This window comes from Zootermopsis nevadensis, unplaced genomic scaffold, assembly GCF_977971745.1.
Source record: "Zootermopsis nevadensis isolate Lab colony 2312 unplaced genomic scaffold, Znev_1.0 Znev_ptg000021l, whole genome shotgun sequence".
NCBI classification, from domain to species: Eukaryota; Metazoa; Arthropoda; class Insecta; order Blattodea; family Termopsidae; genus Zootermopsis; species Zootermopsis nevadensis.
Genome location: NW_028259153.1, coordinates 1,175,493 through 1,202,453, shown reverse-complemented (window position 1 = coordinate 1,202,453; position 26,961 = coordinate 1,175,493). Strand labels below are relative to the sequence as shown.

The 26,961-nt window shown below is 35.9% G+C and overlaps 3 protein-coding genes across 7 annotated transcripts in view; 1 reads left to right on the top strand and 2 right to left on the bottom strand.

Moving 5' to 3' along the window:
* Positions 1 to 369: 369 nt before the first annotated feature.
* LOC110840132 (uncharacterized) lies at positions 370 to 26,668 on the top strand. Of its 5 annotated transcripts, none has more exons than XM_087352935.1 (4): positions 370 to 2,828; positions 11,936 to 12,127; positions 14,316 to 19,256; positions 22,973 to 26,668. In XM_087352935.1, the coding sequence occupies exons 2-3, from the start codon at positions 11,951 to 11,953 to the stop codon at positions 16,542 to 16,544; spliced, it is 2,406 nt and encodes an 801-aa protein (XP_087209061.1). In that variant the 5' UTR covers positions 370 to 2,828; positions 11,936 to 11,950; the 3' UTR covers positions 16,545 to 19,256; positions 22,973 to 26,668. The 5 variants fall into 5 exon arrangements, with proteins under 5 accessions (XP_087209061.1, XP_087209059.1, XP_087209062.1 ...); XM_087352933.1 differs by lacking the exon at positions 370 to 2,828 and adding an exon at positions 8,475 to 9,270; XM_087352936.1 differs by lacking the exon at positions 370 to 2,828 and adding an exon at positions 9,281 to 10,210.
* Positions 4,302 to 8,279, bottom strand: LOC110840134 (uncharacterized). The gene is made up of 4 exons (XM_022084955.2): positions 7,772 to 8,279; positions 6,698 to 6,887; positions 6,332 to 6,564; positions 4,302 to 5,524 (listed from the first exon to the last, which is right to left on the bottom strand). Exons 1-4 carry the CDS (start codon positions 8,277 to 8,279, stop codon positions 5,322 to 5,324), a joined length of 1,134 nt encoding a protein of 377 aa, XP_021940647.2. The 3' UTR covers positions 4,302 to 5,321.
* The window catches only part of jus (EB domain-containing julius seizure protein), a 58,938-nt gene continuing 52,366 nt past the window's right edge, over positions 20,390 to 26,961 (bottom strand). The window contains exons 5-6 of the mRNA XM_022084953.2: positions 24,509 to 24,693; positions 20,390 to 23,113 (exon numbers count right to left, since the gene is read on the bottom strand). Of these exons, the coding sequence (XP_021940645.1) occupies positions 22,962 to 23,113; positions 24,509 to 24,693 (337 nt within the window). The 3' untranslated portion in view covers positions 20,390 to 22,961. The remainder of the gene's footprint in view (positions 23,114 to 24,508; positions 24,694 to 26,961) is intronic.

The following is a 26,961-nucleotide window of genomic DNA, read 5'->3' as shown; positions in this document are numbered from 1 at the left end:
CAATGAAAGATTAGGAAGAACTTTATCGGAGATCGAAACTGTGTCAGTTTGGTCCTGTGAACAGGCAGTGAAACATCAGTTGAGTGTTGCTTGGATTTTAAGTGCGACACTGTCAAAAATGTTGAAGGAATTATTTAAAATTGAGAAACAAGAGCCGTGCTGTTTTTCTTACCAATAGGTACGCAGCTGCCTTCTTTCCTAACGAGGGAAACTTCCCAGTTAATAAATTGATGTTGAAAATTAAATGTAGACGATGGGTAAATAGAGGAAGAGCAGTCTGTGAAGAATTGTGCATTATGTAAGACTTGAGGTTCTCACAGCGGTGAGTATGAAGATATCCGATGAATATCGCCCTGATGACGGAGGCAGTATGACCTCTGTAACGTTGGTGGACACCTACCAGACTACACAGCGCAACAACCCAGAAGACGGATATCTTCATACTCTGATGACGGAGGCAGTATGACCTCTGAAACGTTGGTTAACATCGACCAGACTACACAGCGCAACAACCCAGAAGACAGAAATCTTCATACTCTGATGACAGAGGCAGTATGACCTCTGAAACGTTGTTAAACATCTACCAGACTACACGGCGCAACAACCCAGAAGACGGATATCTTCAATTGTGCATTAGATTGCGGCTCTGTAATGATGTTGCCTCCATCATCACTTTGGGTAACAGATTGTTCATTTCTTTTATATTTAGAAATTTTTTAAATGTGTGATGACTTGGTACTCAGATTATCATCAGTAATTCTTAACCAATCCACCCTGTCTGCCTGATTGATGTGACTATCACCAGAGAAACGAGTCATTCTCCTTGTCTGATGATTTGACACGGACTGTGTCTGTATGTTGAACAGCTAGAAACTGGTTACATAAAAAAATAATCTTCTTGGGCCATCAGCCATGTCAGATTAAAACTCTCTGACATACCAAGGACAATCTCTATCCTCATTCTCTGACGTGGCTGATAAGATATTTTTAATGACAGCTATCCTTTAAAATCAAATTGTTCTGGGTCCATTGTGTTTGTATGGCATAAATTATTGTACATAACCTCAAATTCTTTAGAAAACCAGTTAACACTGAAATTGGCAATTAGTCCTTCACACTAGTTCTGTCTCTTTGCTTCACATAATTTAATGGGTGATTAATGTTTGATCACAAAAGCAGATTATAAAAGTATAAAGATGAGCTTAACCTATCGTTGGTTGGTTAGGTTAGGTTAGACATTTTCCTATGTAACTGTAAGATGCATGCTACTCTTTCTGCTGTCCTGTCTTCTTTAATGGAATTATTTAATTTGCAGTGAATTTAAATAACAGCATCAGCACTGCTATAGGCTAGTACTGATTGAACAATGTCGGAACTTTGTGTCAAGGTTTTTCCCTCCAAAATTGCTTAATCTGCAAATTCGCCTGATTCTTTCAACAGCATTGTGCTAGAAGGAGCCTACATACTCTAAACTAAATATTGCACTTTAATAAATATCCCTAAAGCTAATTTTGTGATTAAACATTGAAGTAGTTGCAAAAAAGAATAGCTCTTAACAGAGTGAATAAGAAGGAGTCTGTATATCTAGAGCAGGACCAGTAGTGGTCAGTATTGCAAAATAAGTAGTTTAAAATTCTTAGTGAAATTCTAAAAGAGACTAAAAACAGTAGACCTGGAGCAAATGCTGATACTATATAAGAGAAACTTGGAAAATTGAAAAGAGAGAGGGAAAATATGTCTAATCAAACAAGCAGTAAAAGAGTAAAGGATGAGCAGAATTTGCTGATGCATTTGTTAGATTGATTGGGGCAATAGATGCAATTTCATTTTAAAATAATCATGTGCCATTATATGCATCAGATTTATAAATATTCCACTACTGAAGTCAAGGTAAGAATGCATAGTCCTTTAACTTCAATGAAACTCAAAACATTCTTATGAGCAAATAACAAGAGAAATTCTGAAACCTTCTCAATCTCTGTTTAATCTCAACTGCAATGATAACGGGTGTCAGTTCTTTAATGAATTTTCAGAATGATGACCACGTCCACCTATTGCGAATACATGAGTAACTTGACTGTTTTGTGTAAATACCACACATGATTCATGAGTGTGAAATCAGTTTCAGACATCCCAATACTTTGATATGATTGCTCTAGTTAAAAACTGCAGTCTCCATTCCACTAATATTTTTTTGTCCCAATGGACTGGCATGGTTTTGACTCCATGTCAGAAATAGCCTGTGCTCAAAATTTCTATCAAATATTTTAAAGATTGCTAGCATCATTAAAATCAGCAATGGAGAAGCTTAGTTATATAGAATTGTCTCTCGAAGATACCACATACTTCTAATACGAAAATAAGAAATTTAAGGTTATGTCACAAGACAATGGCAGAGAGTGGGAAAATGTGGTGTGTGTACATCCAGCTGATTGTGGAATTACTTGCAGACATGAATGTGAATACAGTGCAACAATGATTTTAAGAACATCTTAGTATTATCACTGATAATGCTGTAAGCAGCAAGGTTTTATTTTAGGAAGAATATCTTTAAAAATTATGTGGATTTGAAGAAAAGTGAGGTTATGCTTCAATAACAGTGCTAACAAAGTGATGGTGGCATAGGTGTAAATAGTGCTGGAATGCTTTGTAGGTATTCCTATATACTTCTTGCATTATCATTTACTATAGAAGAATATAGGATTTAAATCCCATCCTACAGGCTGCCAGTCACACTCCTGGATTCAGCAGATATGCTTCTGCAATAAAGAGCCGTGTGGACCTCATGGAAACCATGTTATATTACCAATGAAGACTACATAATTCAGGTATGAGGATTACTTTATGAGTTATGACTTTTCTTGTCAAAGCATCTTTATTTTCATAGGGAGGCTGTTGTTGTGGGTTAAAAAAATTGTTATCACATGTCTTGAAAATGTGTTCCATTTAACCTCTTCCTAGGAAGGCGTAAAGGTCACAAAAACAGGAAACCAAATGACAATTAAATTCTTAATTAGTCCCAGACCAGTTTAAAGAGTATCTCAGTCAGTACAGGGCAGTGGCTAAGTACAGACTGGCCAACCGGGGTTCAGTTACTGGCGGCTGTGGTACACATTTCCCTCTTTGCCACTGCGACCAGACCAGCCCACTCTTTCCATCTAGTGCCAAGAATGTTTGAAGCAGTGCCTTCACCCCCACATGTCCTCAGGGTGTGATATTAAGCACCAGAGACAACTTTACCTTTCAGAGGATTTGTCGCTTTGCAGAACAGTGATGATCCAGGCGAAAGGCACAGGACCTTTGTCCCAGATGTCCTGGGCACGAATTCTGCAGATCGAGTTAAGAATTTATCACAAGCCTTGTTACCATTGTCTTATGCTCAACTCCTGCCCACATTTTAATGAGTTATTGAATTATAATTAAATATCTGTTGACGATAATAACACAACTGCTGCAGATGCAATTAGGTGATCCAGGTCAGATGAAAGACTGGGAAAAATGTGAAATTGAGAAAATTCTGCCAGTTTAATTATAATTTTTTGTGAACTGCGAAAATGACCACTATTACCGACTGAACTTCAGTGGCAGGACACCTTGGACCATTCGATGGAACACCAGTGCTCCCTGGGAGCTTAGTTTGGGAACTACTGCTCTAGAAATATTATTGTCATCACCAGTAATTTCAAAATTGTACTTCTTCGTAGATTCATGTAATTTGTACATTTGAACATTTTTATAGTCATAATACATGGTAGTTTTTACTACCAGTTAAAAAGATATCGTTCTTATCATGCCCACTGGTATGACCTTTACTCTACTTGCACTGAAATGTGTTGGTTTGTTCAGACATTGATATTTTATTCTTGTGGGAACCAAAAATTGTATCTAGAGAACCATGATTAAATTGAACAGAAATTGTACATCATTTTGGGCAGACTTGAAAGAAATTCACGAAGTAATTATACAGCACCATCAAATTCATTTTTTTTTTTTTAAATCACAACTGATACAAAATGCATAAATATGTAACAGGTATTTACAGTGATGTATAAATTCGTTCCTATAATAATAATAATAATAATTCAATTAATTTATTTAAGAACTTGACAACAGCCAAAATGGCCAATAACAGCTAAGTACTAAACCAGAGTACAGGATAAAATATAATAAATAATTTATTTATTTAAATAATAATAAAAGTAAAACAAACAAATGAAACTAAATATATAAATGTACCATATTAATAATAATAATTCAATTCATTTATTGAATCATATTTCACAAATAAATGGGCTGAATACTATTCCTAAGTAATATAATTCAATTTAATAATTCTAAATAAAATAAATAATAATAATCATATTTCACAAATAAATGGGCTGAAGACTATTCCTAAGTAATATAATTCAATTTAATAATTCTAAATAAAATAAATAATAATAGTAATTCAATTCATTTATTGAATCATATTTCACAAATAAATGAGCTGAATACTATTCCTAAGTAATATAATTCAATTTAATAATTCTAAATAAAATAAATAATACTAAATAATAATAATAAAGCAAAAGTAATCCCAATAATTATAGGAGTGACAGGAACTGTCTCCAGGTCACTCAGAAAATATTTGGCCAACATCCCGGGCGAACACGTCATCAGGGAACTTCAGAAGACCGCCATTTTAGGATCTTCATACGTAATACGAAAGACGCTTTCATAAAATAAAATTATATAATACATGTAACACGTATTAAAAACAATACGTATCCCGGAATAGCTGTACCTTAGGGACAAGGTCTATCTCAGGTACATGGAAGTACGTACCCCATAAAATGGTGAATAGATGGAATAATAATAATCCGTGGCGTAACAGCCCTCTGAGAGCCAAGGCCGACTAGCTTGACTGCTGGCCTCACGTTCACATGCCTCAGCAGAGGAATTCGTTCTCATTGTGCTACTAATTGAATCATTGGCACTTCACAATCATTGAGTTTTGTGTCATTTTTGTTGAATCTAATGTACACACGAACTATTATAATATGAATAAATAAAAAAATTCACATGATTGTTTCCTAAGTGCAATATGACTGCATATAAATAGTATAAAAAATAAGTTAGAACTTTGAAGAATACACACGTCTGTGTTACTGGATTTAATATGCTCATGACAGAATTATTTTTGGAGAATTCACTTTAATGCTTGAAATTGTGTGGTTGTAGAGTTTTTATTACAAAACAGGTTTCAGTCCGGAATAAATTTTCCCCCGTCCTGGTGGTCTGGGAAGAATTAAGGATTTACAGTTCGCTTTTTCAATTTGTTGTTATGGCGATCGGATTTGCCGTCCACAGTACTGGTCCAGCTCTTCAGGAGATACGTCGAGGGTACCGAGTTCTGCCTCAAGCACGATTCGATCAAACGAATCTAGGTCTGTTATGAGATCAGAAATATCTATGCCCTCCAGGTCGTCCACTTCGTCAAGCCGGTTCGACTCTCCTAGTGCTACCGCCATTGGGTTGAGAAAATCTGAAAAGATATTTTTCTTTATAAACTTTCTAAAAGTCCCTAAGTACCTATAATTAGATGCAGAAAGTGACCTTCACAAGTTACTACGGTGTTCTAGAGCAGTGGTATTCAATATTTTTTGTTCGCGTACCCCCAGATATAATTTCTCTTCAACTTTGTACCCCCAAAGTTGTTGGTGTATAATTCAAGTTATACATAGTATATAATCTACATATAAAATAAATTAAATAAATTACATTACTGATTATTCAGTGTTTATCATAAAATAATATTTTTTTTTTAAAATTTCACGTACCCCCTAAGATGTCTTCGCGTACCCCCAGATATAATTTCTCTTCGACTTTGTACCCCCAAAGTTGTTGGTGTATAATTCAAGTTATACATAGTATATAATCTACACCTAAAATAAATTAAATAAATTACATTACTGATTATTCAGTGTTTATCATAAAATATTTTTTTTTTAAAATTTCACGTACCCCCTAAGATGTCTTCGCGTACCCCCAGATATAATTTCTCTCCAATTTTGTACCCCCAAAGTTGTTGGTGTATAATTCAAGTTATACATAGTATATAATCTACATCTAAAATCAATTAAATAAATTACATTACTGATTATTCAGTGTTTATCATAAAATAATATATTTTTTTAAAAATTTCACGTACCCCCTAAGATGTCTTCGCGTACCCCCAGGGGTACGCGTACCCTAGGTTGAAAACCACTGTTCTAGAACCAATGAACGCTGGCTCCTTACATGTTTCCTAAGCAGGAGATTCGTTCCGAATTCTAGATATGTGAATAAATACCTGTTTCGATTGGAGACGTTGCCTCTGTGATGGGACTGAGGTCACTATTTCGGTCTCCACAGAGAATCTCTTCAGCTGGCTCGATGTTTTCTCGTTTCTGTTCAAGTGTCCAGAAGTGACTTGCCCCTCGCTGTGCTTTGGCACCTTTCTGGAAATTCTGGCTTAGTGTCAAATTGTGCCGGACGCAATTCTTCCATCTTTCATCATTTGATTCGTAGTATGGAAAGTGATCTCTGTAGCGAAATTTTGAAAAAAAATAGAAGAATGAACACAAATGATGAGATCTATTTTAAAGCAATCACATATTTTGTAGTGTAACGAAACACTGAATCAACAGAGAGATTTGATTTCCGTCAGGCGACTTACGAAATCCATTGGTAGATTTCGGATACGGTGAGTTCTTGCTTCTCCAGGAGAGCTTGTTTAATCATTTCGGAGTATGTGAACGGTGGTTTCTTATGCCTAGAGTAAGGATTCTCGAAGCTCTCAACAGTTGAAGGACTCCCATCGCACCAAGGTGCCAATCCGACGTCTGGGCATTTGAGTTTGCCAACATCTTAAACAAAGAAAACATCATTTTAAACATGAAAATTTTATATAAACAAATATCCTTAATAACTCAATATCACGACTGAGTGGTTAGCATTCCTCAGATATAATTGTCCCGGTCAGCGGATCATACCTCTGTACATGAACTGCATATCTTGATATATTCTTGAGAAATTTACATGGTTTTCCTCAGTTATTTCTAGTTCGGGTGAATTATGTCACTACCACTTTATTCCAAACCCTTTCCTTGTCATTATTCATCAACCGCCCTTAACATTCTACAGTATAGAGCAGTGGTATTCAACCTTTTTTGTTCGCGTACCCCCAGATATAATTTCTCTTCCAAATTTGTACCCCAAAGTTGTTGGTGTATAATTCAAGTTATACGTAGTATATAATCTACATCTAAAATAAATTAAATAAATTACATTACTGATAATTCAGTGTTTATCATAAAATAATACATATATTTTTTTTAAAATTCAAGTACCCCCTAAGATGTCTTCGCGTACCCCCAGATATAATTTCTCTTCAACTTTGTACCCCCAAAATTGTTGGTGTATAATTCAAGTTATACATAGTATATAATCTACACCTAAAATAAATTAAATAAATTACATTACTGATTATTCAGTGTTTATCATAAAATAATACATATATTTTTTTAAAATTCAAGTACCCCCTAAGATGTCTTCGCGTACCCCCAGATATAATTTCTCTTCAACTTTGTACCCCCAAAATTGTTGGTGTATAATTCAAGTTATACATAGTATATAATCTACATCTAAAATCAATTAAATAAATTACATTACTGATTATTCAGTGTTTACCATAAAATAATACATATATTTTTTAACGCTCACTCTATGAATGAATATTTGTATCACGTACCTGAGCATGCAGTTTCGACTTCAGTTATTTTAGGAGATGAATAAGTTTCAAAATTTGAAAACAATGAAACATCATCATCATCACACAAGTCGTCGGTATCGATTTTATGTTCAAATTCTGTCGTTGAATGATCCGTTAGTTCAATGGATTTAAAAGAGTCTAAATTGGAACCCATTTCTCTTTCACCATTTTCAATCACAAGAATGTAATAAGTCGCACTGTTGTCAGTATCCTGTGTTAGTATCCATTGAGAATCTGTAATGTTTAAAGAAACATTTTGTCCATTTGAATCCACTACTTCGAATTCGGTTGGAAGGTCCCAGTTTTCTGTGTTCGAATAATCTTCATTCTTTGACGTCTTCACAAGTGCATTATCAGTTAAATGCTTTTCTTCAAGTAATTTACTTTTCGTTACAGAGACAACTCGCTGATCTGCTTTAGTACTGAAGCTCGGCATATCTACCGACGTTTCAGTGTTCATTACTTCTTTAGTTCCACTTTTGAACATCACAACTTCGATAAAAAATCTTCCGCACTTCTGAAGTAACTTCTGTATTCTGAACACTTTGTTCAAGAGGGAGAGACCTCGACGTCCACCGACAAAATGAATTTTAAACAGTGTAAGACAGTGTCACGAGTTTCTTCGTAATTTAAATATGATGAGCGCTTTGGTTATTGTGAAAGACTTTTAACAGCACGAAATTTCTCTTCTAAAACACACTTCTACAAGCTCAGTTCTCTCCAGAATACAAAAGTCGATTGTAGACGGCAATCTATACTAACACAACAATGCGGACAACAATTGAGACGTAAAAATTAGTAAAGGAATGCAATAAGGTTCATTCAGGCAATTATACTGCATGTATAAGAAATCAATAATGAACCTTATGGCATGCACAGCCAAGATTGTTGCAGGTTAGGTTAGAAATTCCAATACCTTTTCTTACATTGTTGTACATGCAGGTGTTCACATAAAATCTGGCCATTGTTGTTCCATACAGAGCCAGTGATTGATTGGTGAGTGAATGAATGAGTTAGTGAGAGGTTTTCCGTGATTTTCCTCAGTTATAAGGCGAATGCCAGAGCATAATTCAATAGGGGCACGGCCCGGCACCCCAGATCACGGAGGCCTTCGTCCCCCTCTGGGTTCAAACCCCAGAGAACCAACCAATCAAATTGTCTGGACAAGTTACCTGACGGGATAACCTCCCATCAGCAGCAACAGACCCTAGTTTGAATGGTCTAGGCTCCATATTTACAAATTCTTAGTAGTTAAAAGAATTACGCTGAGTTATAATTTGGTTATATTCGACCCTGATTGACAATTCTCACCCTCACCTGCAACAATCTTGGCTGAGCATGCCACTTGTTTAACTCGGCATTGTTGTATTTTTTTTGTGTATATTGCCGTCAATAATCGACTTTCGTTTATGTGGAAAGAAACGAGCTTTGAATCGCTTGTAGAAGGCGTTCGTCGTAGACGAGATACTTTTGTGCTGGTAAAAACCTTTCAGAATAACCCAAGTACTTATCTTATAGAAGAATTATCAAGCAGTTTGTGATTCTGCCCTCTGGTTTCTCCATTTTATATTTGATTCAATCGATCATTGCCGGTTGACATCGAGGTCTCTTACAATTGAACAAATTTTGAGGTTAGGAATTACTATTTATAATTATGGTTGATTATCACACGTACATGTTTTCATTTACAATTGTGAACTCTTGTAAGAGAATTAGGCTTGTATTCTCTCTAACACAATTTTAAGTAATATTACATTGACTCCTGTTTGATTACGGCGTCATTTATAATAAAATAATTCCATTCAACAATGTAGGATTTGTATTTCTAAAACATTTCTTCATGAAACTTAAATCCTTAAAAACCCGGTGGTAAGTATATGGACCACCTGATTTAACAATCAATAACTTTTCGTTAGGTATTTCTCAGGGCAAACAGGGATCATTTTTTAAACAGCGTTAACCATTTGATCTTTGTAACGGTGTAGTGTAGTGTTTTCTTTGAGGTACGGACTGAATTCTTCAGCTTCGCATGGTTAACAAAAGGTGGCTCTGTCACGAAAAACAATTCTAAAATTTCTTGATACATGGGGTCTGTTTAATCTTTCTAGCGAGTTGTAGAGAATTTATTTTATTTTTTTAATAATCTCTGTGTGCAATATAATTGTTTGAATGAAATGTAGTGCACTCCATTTGTTTATGGAAGAAACAATAATTGTTACGTTAGCATTGTTGTATTTTGTTTGTGTTTAATGACGTCAACAACCGGCTTTCGTTATTGTGGAAAGAATCGAGCTTTTGTGCTGTTATGAACCTTTCAGCATAACCGAAATACTTTTCGTATATAAATTGGTTTATTTTTGATTCAAATATTTGTTGCTGGTAGACATCGGGTTATTTTACTCTCGAACAAAGCGTGAGGTAGGGTTCTTATTTATTATTATTATTAATAATATTATTATTTGTAATTGTCTGTGGTATCGTGAGGCTTTGTATGTAATTGTTAAACATTCAGAAGCCAACAATGCCATATATAAAGTCTCGTTGAATCTAGAGGACTTTATTTCTGTAATGTTAGCAACCGGAGGAATTCTGTAACCACCTTTGTCCTTAAGGGAGGATAGCAGTTGGTTACACTTATGTCATGTTATTGGCAGCGCCCGATTTTCTGATTTTATTTGTGCTGTCATGAGTCCGAGCGCGCTTAGGTTGCCTATATTCGCGGCAGTACTGCGCGTTGGTTTTGGGTCCGGGCCCGGCGTTTTCGATGCCATTCTCTTTGGAAACTTGTGCTCTACGCATTCGTGCCCGATTTTTGTAATTCTGGTTATACTTTGCCCTCATATATCGCGACATTTTAAGAAAATCGGAAAATTTTCAAACTTTTTCAAATTCACAGCCTCGTATCTTTTTGATTTTTTCAGATACACACTTGGAGGCCACGGTGAGTTGTAACATATACAATCCTCTTCAAAACAACACTTGGTTCACTCGGATCGGATAATTAGTCTCTGAGATATGATCCAGTTTATGGACACGTGTCGAATCCGGAAAGTCGAAAATCGTGGGTTCACTTTGCGCGTGCGCAGTTCGCGACGTCCGGCCGCCACGAATGTCGGAGCGGTACCGGCACAAACTTTCATCCTTCCTCTTTAAAACGAGACTAAGATGGAAGCGCTACGTCTATTTGTAGCCGAGTTATTGAAGTTTGAAATTACTTCGACAGAAACTGTCGCTCATTTGGGCATCAATTTTAAAGACGTTTTCACGTCAAAATATTTAAGGACTCCAAATCAATGCTTAAGTACAGAATGTGACGTTAAAATTTGCTTACATTCAAGGACTGCCATTCTGTTCAAAGTGTCGTGAAAACTAAGAGGTTTTCCTTGAAGTTCAGTGCGTAAGCTTATTCCTTTTCAGTTATAGACGATGATGAACCAACTGACAAGTATGAAATCGTCTTATTAACTCCTGACTTCGTAGCGAAGGAACGTAAATTCTGTTTCTGGGAATTGAAATAGTAGGAGGTCTATGTGATGTGCGTGATTCTGCTCTGATTAAAAGTTGATGGCAAAGGAGGTTTTTGGTTTTAGGTTTGGCCATTAAAACCTCTAAAACGCACAGATTAATTTTTTTTTAAAACGCGTTCACGTGACTTGCAGAGTGTCTGGCAGCTATTTAAAAATGGCTAGTTAGTCTATGTGTACAGTAATTATATTATTCAATTAAATCCAATTTTTTTTGTATATAATATTTGAACTCATCAGTGGTTTCCTGTGGTCAGTTGTACTTAGATTATGGATTTTTGAAAACTGGATAATAAAAATATATCCCCCTCCCCCACCAACTTTAAGCTCTCATTTCCACATTCAGATCTAAAATGTAATCAGAATGACATTCAACAGAAACAGTGGAATGACTAGCCATTAAAGTTCACTCGTGTGAAATAGAAATTTGTCATCATTTGGCCTAGTCTTTGTTTCATCTCCACATGTTACTTGTGCATTTCGAATGTGTTTCGTCACTGGGAACAAGCCTTTCGTTATGAAACAATAAACTTCAGTCTGTGTCCGGCCGTATTCCTAGGTATGATCATGTGGTCAGTTATTTTTTTGTAAAATGAATGAACATTTGTGTAATGTGCAGGGCTCTAAGAGGAACATGGCGTACTGCAAGCAGGTGGAGGTAATGAAGGCAGCGAAATCTCTGTTCATCAAGCGATCTCGTACCTTGTACCGCTGGCTGAACCCGGATTTTACGAAGAAAAAGCTAGATGAGACAGTTTCAGCAGCCTGGGACACGTTACCGGACAACGAGAGATACCTTTACATTGCAGAGGTAACCATTCATTCAGTCTTATTCTGAACATTCTCCCTTCACAGCCAGACAAGAAAAATTGTTCATTCAAATGGAGATTCATGTTAATTTCAAAGTCCTTGAGCTGGAGATTCATGTTAATTTCAAAGTCCTTGAGCTGGAGATTCATGTTAATTTCAAAGTCCTTGAGCTGGAGATTCATGTTAATTTCAAAGTCCTTGAGCTGGAGATTCATGTTAATTTCAAAGTCCTTGAACTGGAGATTCATGTTAATTTCAAAGTCCTTGAGCTGGAGATTCATGTTAATTTCAAAGTCTTTGAGCTGGAGATTCATGTTAATTTCAAAGTCCTTGAGCTGGAGATTCATGTTAATTTCAAAGTCCTTGAGCTGGAGATTCATGTTAATTTCAAAGTCCTTGAACTGGAGATACATGTTAATTTCAAAGTCCTTGAACTGGAGATTCATGTTAATTTCAAAGTCCTTGAACTGGAGATTCATGTTAATTTCAAAGTCCTTGAGCTGGAGATTCATGTTAATTTCAAAGTCCTTGAGCTGGAGATTCATGTTAATTTTAAAGTCCTTGAGCTGGAGATTCATGTTAATTTCAAAGTCCTTGAACTGGAGATTCATGTTAATTTCAAAGTCCTTGAGCTGGAGATTCATGTTAATTTCAAAGTCTTTGAGCTGGAGATTCATGTTAATTTCAAAGTCCTTGAGCTGGAGATTCATGTTAATTTCAAAGTCCTTGAGCTGGAGATTCATGTTAATTTCAAAGTCCTTGAACTGGAGATACATGTTAATTTCAAAGTCCTTGTACTGGAGATTCATGTTAATTTCAAAGTCCTTGAGCTGGAGATTCATGTTAATTTCAAAGTCCTTGAGCTGGAGATTCATGTTAATTTCAAAGTCCTTTAGCTGGAGATTCATGTTAATTTCAAAGTCCTTTAGCTGGAGATTCATGTTAATTTCAAAGTCCTTGAGCTGGAGATTCATGTTAATTTCAAAGTCCTTGAGCTGGAGATTCATGTTAATTTCAAAGTCCTTGAACTGGAGATTCATGTTAATTTCAAAGTCCTTGAGCTGGAGATTCATGTTAATTTCAAAGTCTTTGAGCTGGAGATTCATGTTAATTTCAAAGTCCTTGAGCTGGAGATTCATGTTAATTTCAAAGTCCTTGAGCTGGAGATTCATGTTAATTTCAAAGTCCTTGAGCTGGAGATTCATGTTAATTTCAAAGTCCTTGAGCTGGAGATTCATGTTAATTTCAAAGTCCTTGAGCTGGAGATTCATGTTAATTTCAAAGTCCTTGAGCTGGAGATTCATGTTAATTTAAAAGTCCTTGAGCTGGAGATTCATGTTAATTTCAAAGTCCTTGAGCTGGAGATTCATGTTAATTTCAAAGTCCTTGAGCTGGAGATTCATGTTAATTTCAAAGTCCTTGAGCTGGAGATTCATGTTAATTTCAAAGTCCTTGAGCTGGAGATTCATGTTAATTTCAAAGTCCTTGAGCTGGAGATTCATGTTAATTTCAAAGTCCTTGAACTGGAGATTCATGTTAATTTCAAAGTCCTTGAGCTGGAGATTCATGTTAATTTCAAAGTCCTTAAGCTGGAGATTCATGTTAATTTCAAAGTCCTTAAGCTGAAATCGGTAATGGATTGGATAACTCTAACATTCAGCTCCAGGAAACAAATTTTAAACTGCACTTAACGGGAAGATACCTAAATATTTTACGTACACATTTAATTAAAACTGTAGGATGAGTACGGTAGTCTCCTAGACACATTATGTACATCACAGACCATGAAATTCTATGATGAGAACCTAGCTTCCGGACTGTTGTCTTTCTCTCGTAGTTCTGCCACATCCAGCTTGAGTGGTTACATGCAACATATGGAAATAATGTTGTCTTATTCTGTTTCCATGACAGTCAGTTTTGAGTATAGTTGGCGCAAAAGTTATTGGCCGGCGAAGAAGCTGGCGGACGAGCCTACTCTGTGTACCTGAGGTGGCAAGGTCAGTGCTTTTTTTTTCGTTTGGGCCTTCAGTCCGAGACTCGCTCCTCGGAGCAGTCAGCATTATACCATCGCATAAGAGACTCGCTCCTAGCCTTACCCGTTGAAAATTCCACTGCGCCGACTATACACGCATCTTTGTAAGCTAGCCTGTATTTAATCCATGTTTCTTACCGCGGAATGTCGATAACAGGTACTGGGAAAATCCGCCCTTGAAGTATCTAGCCTCATGATCAATCCGCAGTTGGACGTGTTGACGGAACTGTCAGAGAAGGGTCACGTGACATATTCGAGAGGCGGTGTTAATGAGGCAGAAAGGGCCGTGGAGGAACTTTGTGCTTCTTCTGATTTACAGGCCTCGTCATCTTACTCCGAAATGATGCCACAAAATACTACGAAGATCTGTAGAAAACGCAAATCACTGCAGTCGCTGAGTACCCCTCTTGGGGCTGTTCGCCCTGAGGACCTGGATGAAGAGACTCCCATCTTAAAACGCGTACGCAAATCGCATTTAGAAGCCGAGTTTAAGCAAAACCAAGATGTAACTTGTCAAGTTGAAACAACTCTATTTGTGCTTGAATCAGGAGGTAAGGATGAGGAGAAGGATTTCTCGAGAAACACAACTGATCCAGAAGATTTGTCGTCTGAAGAATCGGCTATTTGTAACAATGATGTCTTTTGGGGAATGGGAAAGGATCCAGAAGATCTCCATTCAAACACACATTTGATGTCTGAAATATCAGCTCTTTGTAACAATGAAGACTTTTTTGGAATGATAAAGGATCCAGAAGATCTCCATTCAAACAGAGATTTGATGTCTGAAATATCAGCTCTTTGTAACCATGAAGACTCTTTGGGAATGAGAAAGGATCCAGAAGATCTCCATTCAAACAGAGATTTGATGTCTGAAATATCAGCTCTTTGTAACCATGAAGACTCTTTGGGAATGAGAAAGGATCCAGAAGATCTCCATTCAAACACACATTTGATGTCTGAAATATCAGCTCTTTGTAACAATGAAGACTTTTTTGGAATGATAAAGGATCCAGAAGATCTCCATTCAAACAGAGATTTGATGTCTGAAATATCAGCTCTTTGTAACCATGAAGACTCTTTGGGAATGAGAAAGTATCCAGAAGATCTCCATTCAAACACACATTTGATGTCTGAAATATCAGCTCTTTGTAACCATGAAGACTCTTTGGGAATGAGAAAGGATCCAGAAGATCTCCATTCAAACACAGATTTGATGTCTGAAATATCAGCTCTTTGTAACCATGAAGACTCTTTGGGAATGAGAAAGGATCCAGAAGATCTCCATTCAAACACAGATTTGATGTCTGAAATATCAGCTCTTTGTAACCATGAAGACTCTTTGGGAATGAGAAAGGATCCAGAAGATCTCCATTCAAACACAGATTTGATGTCTGAAATATCAGCTCTTTGTAACCATGAAGACTCTTTGGGAATGAGAAAGGATCCAGAAGATCTCCATTCAAACACAGATTTGATGTCTGAAATATCAGCTCTTTGTAACCATGAAGACTCTTTGGGAATGAGAAAGGATCCAGAAGATCTCCATTCAAACACAGATTTGATGTCTGAAATATCAGCTCTTTGTAACCATGAAGACTCTTTGGGAATGAGAAAGGATCCAGAAGATCTCCATTCAAACACAGATTTGATGTCTGAAATATCAGCTCTTTGTAACCATGAATACTCTTTGGGAATGAGAAAGTATCCAGAAGATCTCCATTCAAACACACATTTGATGTCTGAAATATCAGCTCTTTGTAACCATGAATACTCTTTGGGAATGAGAAAGTATCCAGAAGATCTCCATTCAAACACACATTTGATGTCTGAAATATCAGCTCTTTGTAACAATGAAGACTCTTTGGGAATGAGAAAGTATCCAGAAGATCTCCATTCAAACACACATTTGATGTCTGAAATATCAGCTCTTTGTAACAATGAAGACTCTTTGGGAATGAGAAAGGATCCAGAAGATCTCCATTCAAACACACATTTGATGTCTGAAATATCAGCTCTTTGTAACCATGAAGACTCTTTGGGAATGAGAAAGGATCCAGAAGATCTCCATTCAAACACAGATTGGATGTCTGAAATATTAGCTCTTTGTAACCATGAAGACTCTTTGGGAATGAGAAAGGATCCAGAAGATCTCCATTCAAACAGAGATTTGATGTCTGAAACATCAGCTCTTGGTAAGAATGAAGACTTTTTTGAAATGATAAAGGATCCAGAAGATCTCCATTCAAACAGAGATTTGATGTCTGAAACATCGGCTCTTAGTAACCATGAAGACTTTTTTGGAATGATAAAGGATCCAGAAAATCTATTTTTCGACGTGGATTTGTTTTCTGAAACAGGGGAATCAATTTTCAAATTTAATTTTTGAAGAGCTTGTGCCATAAAATTGTACCAAACCTAGTATTTTGTACTTGCATGTATACAGAATACTTTGAAATTCAAATCAGTCTGTGATATAGGGAAAGTTAGACAGGTTAGTAAGGAATTTTGTATGAAACTTTATAATTTGCATTTATTGATATTTACTATTTGGACTTCATAGGATCCAAGTATGATACATACAGGGTGTCCGGATGAAAGGTATCCGAAATAAAAAAAAAATATATCTCGGAAAGTAATTGTCAAACAGGTATCCGGTTTATGTCATCGGAAAAGAAAACTCTGAAAGTTTCTTTTTCATTCCCGGCTTACGCGCATGCGCCAGCTGGTGGTGACCTTCGGCGAGCTCAGTAACGATGTCGACACCACAGGAGCAGGTTCAATGCGTGTCGTGGCTAGCAGAGTTCCAACGAAGTCCGCGCGAATCAATTCGCGCTGCTAGCTTGCAGTTACAAATTCCACGTTCAACGGCGCACGATGTGATACACAAAATGCTCGGCCTAAGAGCGTACAAGATTCAAATGATTCATGCACTAAAACCGACTTACCGAGTAGCACGCACTAACTTCGCTGTGGACATGCTAGAAAGAATTGACGAGTCACCCGGTTTCCTCCGCCAAGTGTCCTTCTCGGGACGAGGCGACGTTCCATGCCAACGGAGTTGTAGGATTTGGGGCAGTCAAAATCCACATGTCACATTTGTGTTGGAAAGAGGCAGCTTATCTAAATATTATTTAATAAATCAGTCCGTACCGCGAAGTAAACACATTACTTAACCATTACAAAGATCAACTGGTTAACGCTGTTTAAGGAAATAATCGCTGTTTACAGTGAGAATCATACGAAACCCATACATACAAAACTCAGGTGGTACATATAGTTACCACTGGGTCTTAAAGGGTTAATGGACGACAAGTTGATTGGACCGTTTTTATTTTCGGAAAAGACTGTGACCGGACGTTCGTACTTGGACATGCTGAAGCTGTATGCGCCGCCATGTTAGGAATCACCTGGGAGATGGATCGGTAGAGGTGGACCGATCGCTTGGCCTCCTAGGTTGCCAGATTTAACCCCATTTGATTATTTATTGTGAGGTTATGTGAAGAACATTGTCTACCAGGTTAAGATCAATGACCTTCAACACCTGAAAGCCCGCTTAAGGGACGGTAACACCAAACATGCTTCAAGGAACGTGGAACGAGGTCGACTATCGTCTGGATATTTGTCGTGCCACCAGGGGAGCCAACATTGAAATTTACTGAGAAAGTTATATACTCAGAAAGAAACTTTCAGAGTTTTCTTTTCCGATGACATAAACCGGATACGTGTTTGACGATTAATTTCCGAGATATATTTTTTTTTATTTTGGATACCTTTCATCCGGACACTCTGTATTATAATCTACGTTTGTGCATCTTTGCTAATCTTCTTTAATTTTATATTTCTACAACTTTTCTTCATATACACGTATTTGGATGATTGTAATTTTATATATGTACTATTGTATATATAAATTGTTGTAAAATTAAATATACATTGTTTACGTATGAAGACTAATCTTTTATGCATATACGAATTAAAATAAATCCAATTGCAAGAATCATCTTTGGCTAAGAAGGTGACAGAATGCACTGTGACAAAGACAGGTACGTGTAAGTCACTTCGGTATTTCACGAATTTCTAAAATCACTTCAATGTACTGTGGCTTGGCGATTGGCTGTCCTGGCATTTGGTCTGTGTACTTTCTGGACCCTTTGAGAAGAAGACTGAGATAGTACCTTAAATTAGGCCGCAGTTGCTTCCTTCCACAGCCTTCTAAATTAATTGTTCATGAATCACACTGCAGTTCCACTGAAATATGTTGGACACTTTTTAGCATTAAATGATGTGTTTGTGAACTATTTTATTAGCTGGTGTATTATGTTTAATTATGAACTTTTTCTCTGTTTATGAGACGTTGTTACAATACATTTTTCTGGTTTGACACTCATCATCATCATCAGAATAGAACAGACAGAAACAATGAACTTAGGTTTGTTCAAAGTATGAACAGACCCACAGCCCTCATAAGTTCATTAAAATACTAATTTGTGACTTATAAATAAAAATTACGCCAGGTTTATCTGATAAACACAATTACTTTGGTAATTAGTTGTAGAATATTCCGTTCTTGGTGTCTGATCTGGAACATAAAAAACTCTGCCTGTTATTTTATCTCAGCTTTTTAAAGATATCATTTAATTACGAGTGTTAAATTAAAGGCACTTACTTCCACCATCCCCATATCGCAAGGTTACAGTCGCTAACAGTACTTGATTTCGCTGTTGGTACGACCGTAATAAGGATGGTATCGCCGCTTGCTGAGATGATCCGTAGAACTATGTTCTTTGGTGCAGGCATACGTAATTGTGAGTTAATTCTCTGTATTCCTTTGCCGGCCGTCGAGTGTCTGTTGTTACAGGTGGTTGTGTGTTAATTAGATGGCTGTGAAACATTACGGAATTAGAGTGGAAGTAATCACGTACCCACACTCACAATTTGTAAATTTTCATGATTGTCTGGACGACTCACATTGGGCAAAATTGTATTTGAGAAACTTGTAACGTGCATTACAAGTTGAGGAAACCACTAAGACGGAGAGGATCTGGATGGCCGTTGAAGAAAAGATGGAGACACCAGCAGAACCTAGACAAATGAACAGGTAATCAAGGCTGACATTGTGTATAACAGTACATAATGATAAAAAGTAGGGTTATGAGATCGATGGCAGAAAATACAAACAAAGTGTTTTAACCTCATAATTTGAATTGGGTAGGACGGAGTGATAAGAATGACTCTGTATGATAAGAGAATAGAGCCTTTAAAAGTAAACTACATTAAAGTTGTCCGAGAAAAACCGGGTTTAGGCAGACAAAGTCTTTATAGAGAACTCAATGATCGATATATTTAGCTTTTGTTCTAGAAACAGTTTCCATTACTGATCCGACAAATTAAATGATTCAGTTTCTAAAGTTGTTTAGAAATAAACCATTAAATTTCATCTCAATTTCTATTCTCCCATTTTTAGTATCACATTGCATGGCTATTTAGAGCCACTGTATCTTATTATTTTGTACTAGCTTGTAGTTTACAGTTCGAATTTGCTTTCCTTGAAATTGGGAATAAATTATGTGAGACCAATATGAATGTGTTCATATCCCATTGAGCGCAGCCGGCAATTCCCAGATTATTTTCATACATTTTCCTTGACACATCCCACAAAACTGTCTCATCTGTAAGGAAATTCTCTTACTCTGCGTAGAGCTTGGACGTAATGCATCACGAACCAACATGACCTGAAGTTGTAACTAACTGACTAGATGGCTTACGGAACTCGAAGGATCATCACCGAACTAACCAAATCCCTCCACCGGACCCTGCTCTTTAACTCATATCTCCCATGGATCCTGCCTGAGATTATCCTCCCATCTATGTCTAGGTCTCCCCAGCAGTCTCTCCCCCTCAGTATTGTGAATTATTTAAATTTATTTTATCTGCCAAAAATTCAAGGAGGATTACATTTTTGGGACAGTGAGAAAAGCAGACAGAACCAATATGATATTTAAGATTCTGATGACTGTGGGGGTGTGAGACTTTGGAGAGGGCCGTTAGTTTATTGACTGATAATGATTATGATGGTACAAGGAGGATTTTAGGTTTCTGATGGTGGTGAGTCTGAAGATGGGTGTCTTTTAGGTTGTTGTAGTCTGGTGGAAGTTTACCGACATCTTTATTTAGTTATACAGCAAGACGTTTAGTGCATTTGTAGGCGTGTCATAAATAAAAATGGATCCATAGTCTTGCAAGATAAGATTTTTATTAAAATTAAGTTCAGTGATACATTTTTTTTTATATTGTATAGAATAACAGCAGTCAGATCTTTGAATGTTTTGAAAGACAAGAATACAAAGTGGATTCAGTTGGCATTTTGAAATACATTACTTTGTTTACTATTCTCTATCCTTTCAAAGTTACTATGTTAAACTCTCATTAAGTATAGTTGCTATTCTACAGACAGGAATTGTAGAAAAAGTGTCCCTCTCCTTTCATTTCAACACACCAATAAAAAATGTAAATAAATACAAGCACACTATATATTTTCAGAACAAGCAGGAATATTAATATAAATATATTATATTAAAATATTAAAAAAGTCTGGACAGAAATTTGTCTGTGTGATAAATCTCTATAATTCATTACTCGATGTTTTAATTATGAGGACTTGAATCTCTTCCCCAATGACTCAAGTTCAGATATTAAAACCAACTCCTCTTACACATTCAAGAAGCTTATAGAAAGTGGCATACGTACTATGACGTACTTAAAATCATATTTTTCATAGATACATAATTTCACTTCTAAGTAATTTCTCTATGTTGCTGAAGCTACGCATACAAGACATGTTGATATAAAGAACTTTGAAGATATTTATTAAGTATTCACAGTATAGCTTGTTGTACATTTGAGCAGCAATGGGAAATAGTATTTAAGTAGTAAAAACTTTTTTATCACTTTCGTAGTATCACTATTTAAATCATAATATTTGAACTAGTTACATTAATACACACTAAGTACGTGAAGAAAGTTGCTACATTTGTAATGGATCATGCACGTTCATCTGCTGTATGTCACGGCGTCCAGCAAATGGTGATCAGAAAACCTTCCCCAAATTTTCTGATAGCAGATGTTATATTGGCGAAGAGAGAATAAGGGAACAACTACGTACGTAAAAACTGTGAACTACGAATTTTGCTAGTTAAGCGAGAGGCTATAATATCGTATAGATTTTTATTAAGATACGAAGGCCATAAAAATCGAGCCCTTCGGATGTACGAGTTGATCGTGAGTGTAACATCTGAAATATATTTCTTTGACTACAGAATTATTATGAAAACTTATATAGAATATTCATTCTAATAGTTATGTATGTCACTGCATTTTATTATTTAAAATTTACAAGCTCAATAAAGTGAGTGCAAGGGATATATCCTGATCTAAATTTACGCTTGTGCGATTAGTAACAAATATTGGTCTTCATGTCTGAGTACAATTGTATCGATGAATGTCGCGTTGGTGCATTTTTAATTAATGTTATTAAATAAGAATAGGCACAGATGTAGAGTTAGTTGATGACACGTGCTTTGTAAGAAAAATACGTGCACATGAAAAATGAAAATGAATCTTATATAATGGAAACACAACAAAAAGTAATTTCATTGTTTTAAAGTTACATATAAGGAATGCTTCTTTATAATTGTACCTTTATGTAGAGAAATATATACACAGATGACTGGAAAAGAATAAATTAAAATATATACAAATGAATAATCCTAATATATTTTGTTTAATACTGTTAAAGCATGTGCTAAGACATAGGACAGTTGCGGCAGGCTGAAAAATGATACTTTCTACCACAGCTGCTATCATAATTACTACTACTACTGCTGATGATGATTTTAATTTGATTTTCAGTAAAAAGCGTTAAAGAATGTCTGTCCAAAATGGACAGGGAAAAAGATTATTTTTAAATTAAACTATCCTCTTTGATAAATTTAAAATTTTACACTCTCTGAGATAATTTCCAAGTCTCTGTTGTTGACATTCTGATTAGATTATGTTTGGATTTTTTTTTAAAAAATTATTTTCTTTACCTTAAGCATCATGTCTTCTGAAAGGAATTTCTAAATGTCACATTGACACAAGATCATCTGAATCGAATTTCACAAAAAAAAACAACATAAATATTCAGCGTAGCGCGTAAACTCTTATAATATTATTCGAAGCATAACATTTTATCCATTTTAATTCATTCGATAAAATTATATATTTATGTAACAAACATTTAATACATTATAGATATCAGTGATTCTCTGTACTACTAAGCCCCATTGACTTTCCCAACACTTCTGCTCTAATGCTTCTAATAAATATAATTCAATATAACAGAGACGTAAAGATAATAAATTAGCTGGTCCCTAGTAAGAATCACTCTATTGACTTCAATCACGTGTACATAAAAGTACCTAATCAATATTCTTCTAACTTGTTCATACTACAAATTTTGGCATCAAACGATCTTGTTCAGAAATTACATGTAATACAATTTACTATGGGAAATAATTAAGTACTGTATGTGAAATTTGTAATTATTTTGATAATGTTTTCTTTATATGGATTTTTTAATTAAATTTTTCCCTAAGCTGATCTATAGGAGAAAAATTTCAAGCCAAACATTAATGTCGTTAGATACGATAAAAATTCTGGAGTACGATGACAAGATACTTCATAGTATGAACAAGATGAGATTTAGGTGTTTAATTTTCGGAGTCAGAGTTGGCCCTGCATCCTGTCTTGACTCGCATCCTTCTTATATTTTAGGCTCCTGCACCTCGACGGTCACACTCTCAGCGTGGTTTGGTACTCCTGTGCTGTTGGTGGTTGTTGCTTTAGTCGGCGATACCGGGGACTTGTTGGAGGTCGCAGATGCGTTACTGCTGGCGTGGCTTCCCCGTCGTGAACCTTGATGAAACAGTTGATTCAACACAACTGTCTATATGAATGTTTAATTGTTAATTACATTATCTTTATGTGTCAATGTATAACTCTGGCCATTTCTTAACCTTTAATGGTTCACCGTATGTTATAGGTAACTAATTCGCTATATTTATACAGCATTGTTTTATATTTGCCTCAGGGGCTCACTACGGTGAGTACGGGGAGCGGCGTCCCCGAGCTACCCTGTGTCGAGGGTTATAGTCAGGCCACCCAGTCTCCAGGGGACATAAATATGGAGACCCGGTCCTCCAGGTTGGGGGTTGGGCGTGGGGCTAATAACCCCATATCATAAAAAAAGAAAGAGGTGAGCCATTGAGTGAAAGGACTGCGCCCTGATTTCTTCTCCATGGAAATGGAAGTGATGATGTGTCACTGGATCAGTAAAGTCTCAATTGTTCTGGCAGCTATGTAGCGGAATAGAAGTTCTACCCATTACTACTTGTTCTATTTGACATCTATTTAGAAGTAATAAAAGTGCAGCACACCCCTGGAGTTGATCTTATATATTTAAAGTCAGGTTCCAAATATTTGAAAAATATAAGAAATCCTTCATAATTTTTTTCTAGTAATTAACATATGACACTATTACATGTTAACAAATTGAGATATTTACATGACGTGAACATAGCGAAAAAAATAATGCTGAAACATAACTACAGATTTTAAATTTGGCATTTCTATAAGATATGAAATGCATATCACAATTTTGGGAATTCTGGTTTTAAAGTCCTGTTCCAATGACAGGCTGAAACTTTATGCGGTATTCTTTAATCCTGTCGAAGATGTCATTCACATCTCTACTATTCAGTATTACAAAAAACAATGTTAAAAGAGTGTTGGTAATTAACCAAAAGATCGGCCGGTTACAAGTTTCTTCATCATGTTTACATAAACTGTTTATAGCACAGCTTGTTATAAATATGTAAAAAAAAATTCATAATTAAAATTATTAGTATTAAGAACTTGCAGTTACTAATATATTAAACAAATAATACATGAGTGTGACAAAATTTAAGCAATGAATATAAATATATCTTTTGTGTACTGAAAGTTGTTGGGTTCTCGTATTATGAGACACCGGATGGTTGAAAGTTGTAAACACTGCTCGTTGTGTCTTCTTTCAGTTGGCGGTATTCTCTGAATATTATGTGGCTATACATATTGCAGGTATTTTTAGAAATAAAATCTAGGTTAAGTTTAAAAATTATTAGAACCTAACAGAAACTTGTTGTCTTAGGCAGTTGTTTAGTAATTTTTCTGCATTTCCAAGTAAGTAGCATTGGCATGGTATTTGTACGCCGTTGTCACAGTAAGTAGTAAATTTTAGCCATAATTTACGCTTATAAGTATATTTCTTACCCAATGACTGAGGTGACTGTGGTCTCAGTGATGCCATGCTGGCATGGCGGCTTGGACCTCGGACGCTCGCGCGGCTTCCTCGGCGGTCAGTACCGTGCAGCAGTTTGCTCTCTCTCAAAAGCGACGCGTTCATCAATCGAGGGTTTGGTGTATTGAAAATTGTTCGATTCTCTCTCCATCGGGCTCTGATTTAACAAATAATGTCAAATTATCAGTGGTAATTACACGTAGCGGTTTTAATAATGTACTTGTTTCAGTTGGCATTGATTTTAGCTGAGGAAAAGCTGTTTGAAGTAATGAGCGAAAGAGAGGAAGGAGAAATCACGGAGGACACACAGAAAAACAGGCATTTATATGTATGATAAACGTACTTATTAATAGAGATTGCTGTCATTTCTTTTTTAGAAGAACATAATGAACTTATCACAGAACCAACAAACAAACAGTATGGTTCAGGTTGCTGGAAGAGTTGATTGTTCTGTCTGAAATCTTTTGTGACCTGAAGATTCATCGCTGTGTTATAAGATTCTCACCATTGAGCCATATCCTGTCTATGTTAAATCCAGTCCACATCTTCATAGACTGTTTATCCAAGAAACATTTTAAACTCTTAAAGTCCCATGGTATTAAAAGTACCACTTAACAATCTGTAATCCCACATTTTGACCACAGATTATGTGATGTACCTTTGTAATAAAAACAGGTTTCCTTTGAGGTAGGGATTGATATTTAAATATTTAGCTTCAGCTTCAAAAGATTATTACTATCATTACATCCAATCCTCTGTCTTTGAGGTAATTTCTTTCTCATGTGCAACAATTTTTAAAAATTTAATACGAGGTTTTTCTGTTTTATTTATTCAGGTTTTTCTGAATGATTTTCCTTTATTTAGGGGGCCAAACTGAATATGAAAGGTTTGTTGTAATTAAACTTGGAATCCTATGTTAAACTTCTGTTTTTAGTTGGACAAATCCATAATGGTAGGAGGTGTTGCTTGGTACGCAGACATTTTACATTTATTCATGCATTTACAGTAAGCGTGATTGTAATGAAAGCTGTGTGATGCTCTGAACATTGTCATAACAGTGGGTCATATTTGCATACGTGCACAAAGAATGCTACAGTGCCAGCAAACAGATTTTATTATTAGCAGTTTAGATTTGTTATTATAAAGATATATACAATCACATGCTCCACTCTTGCAGAGATATTGTTGATGTGGGGACAGATATAAATGAATCAAGCGATATAAGAATTCTCAATCTTAACATTCAAGTGTGAGAGCATTAAGCAGAGACATGAATGCAAATAGCCATATTTAGAAGTATGAATTTGCAAGTTTTCTGATAATATCAACATGATAGATCAGAATGTGAGAACATTTAAATCTTGTGTAAAATCAGGTGAGAAATTTTGGCAAAGACAAGCTTGTATATGCATAAAAAGTACAAAACCATAAATAACCAGGCAGTTATGTGGGACATAACCTCAAAAATTATGTTGGTGGTGATATAATTATTTATTTCATTTATGAACGTCCTTGACAGACTCGATACAGGCAACTAAGTGGTTGTATGTTAATGAGTTATTTGAAAGAGTGAAAAATGTCAGTAAATGAAGATTTTAGTGCTTGTGGAGATGATATTTTTAACAGAAGCAGAAAAATATCTAACTATCCTCGTTTGTATGTGTATTAACAGATTCAATAGTGAAAGAATAACAAATTTGAGATGCCACCACCTGGAATAAAGTATTGAAACATTCAATCTAGATAATTTGCCTTCATAATTATTGCCACATAATCAGATGTGTTGTGGCATGAGCTTGCAAATCGTTTTTGGACTCTTTCAAGTAAGTGTAGGTGAATCCGTCAATGTAATTGACTTCCGAATTACATACTCATGTCTGAGTTGCACATGTGCGCTGTACAAACTGAAACCTATTAACTATGGAAGAATTAACGATGTGATATATCACACAAAACTTTTTTTTAAACCTCGAGAAATTATAAAATGAAGAGAGCTTGCAGTACCAACTTAGAGATATTTGTCACGTACGATACTTGATTAAAATGTCACATAATTTGTTAATACTGATTGTTTTACAAGTAAAGAATGTAATTGTGGTTTTGAAAAATAAACATTCATATTGTTATACAAACACGAATGTTGCACAGATACAATGCAAGACTTCTGAAGTTTACAGCCATCAGCAATTCTTATACCATGTTCGATATCTTCAAGACAGCAGCGAAGAAGAGATACCGTGATCTATGAATAGTCACGTACTATGTGTAATTAATTGATATATTAAAAATTAAAGGTTCCAAAGTGAATCTTAAAGCTGGATCCACACCTGCACATTCTGCCATAATGTAACGGAGTAACACAACAAGAGAGTCTGAGGTTCAGGTGTGGACGAGACGGCATGCATTCTGGCGAAGAGGCTTTGCA

Bases quoted from the DNA above. Each gene is read 5' to 3' on its own strand.
- LOC110840132 (XM_087352933.1), top strand. From the start codon at position 9,202: ATGTGGAAAGAAACGAGCTTTGAATCGCTTGTAGAAGGCGTTCGTCGT. The intron at 9,271-11,935 runs GTAAAAACCTTT...TGTAATGTGCAG, and splicing joins GACGAGATACTTTTGTGCTG to GGCTCTAAGAGGAACATGGC. The intron at 12,128-14,315 runs GTAACCATTCAT...TGTCGATAACAG, and splicing joins GATACCTTTACATTGCAGAG to GTACTGGGAAAATCCGCCCT.
- LOC110840134 (XM_022084955.2), bottom strand. From the start codon at position 8,279: ATGTTCAAAAGTGGAACTAAAGAAGTAATGAACACTGAAACGTCGGTA. The intron at 6,888-7,771 runs GTACGTGATACA...TCTTTGTTTAAG, and splicing joins AGTCGAAACTGCATGCTCAG to ATGTTGGCAAACTCAAATGC. The intron at 5,525-6,331 runs GTATTTATTCAC...ATATCTTTTCAG, and splicing joins AACGTCTCCAATCGAAACAG to ATTTTCTCAACCCAATGGCG.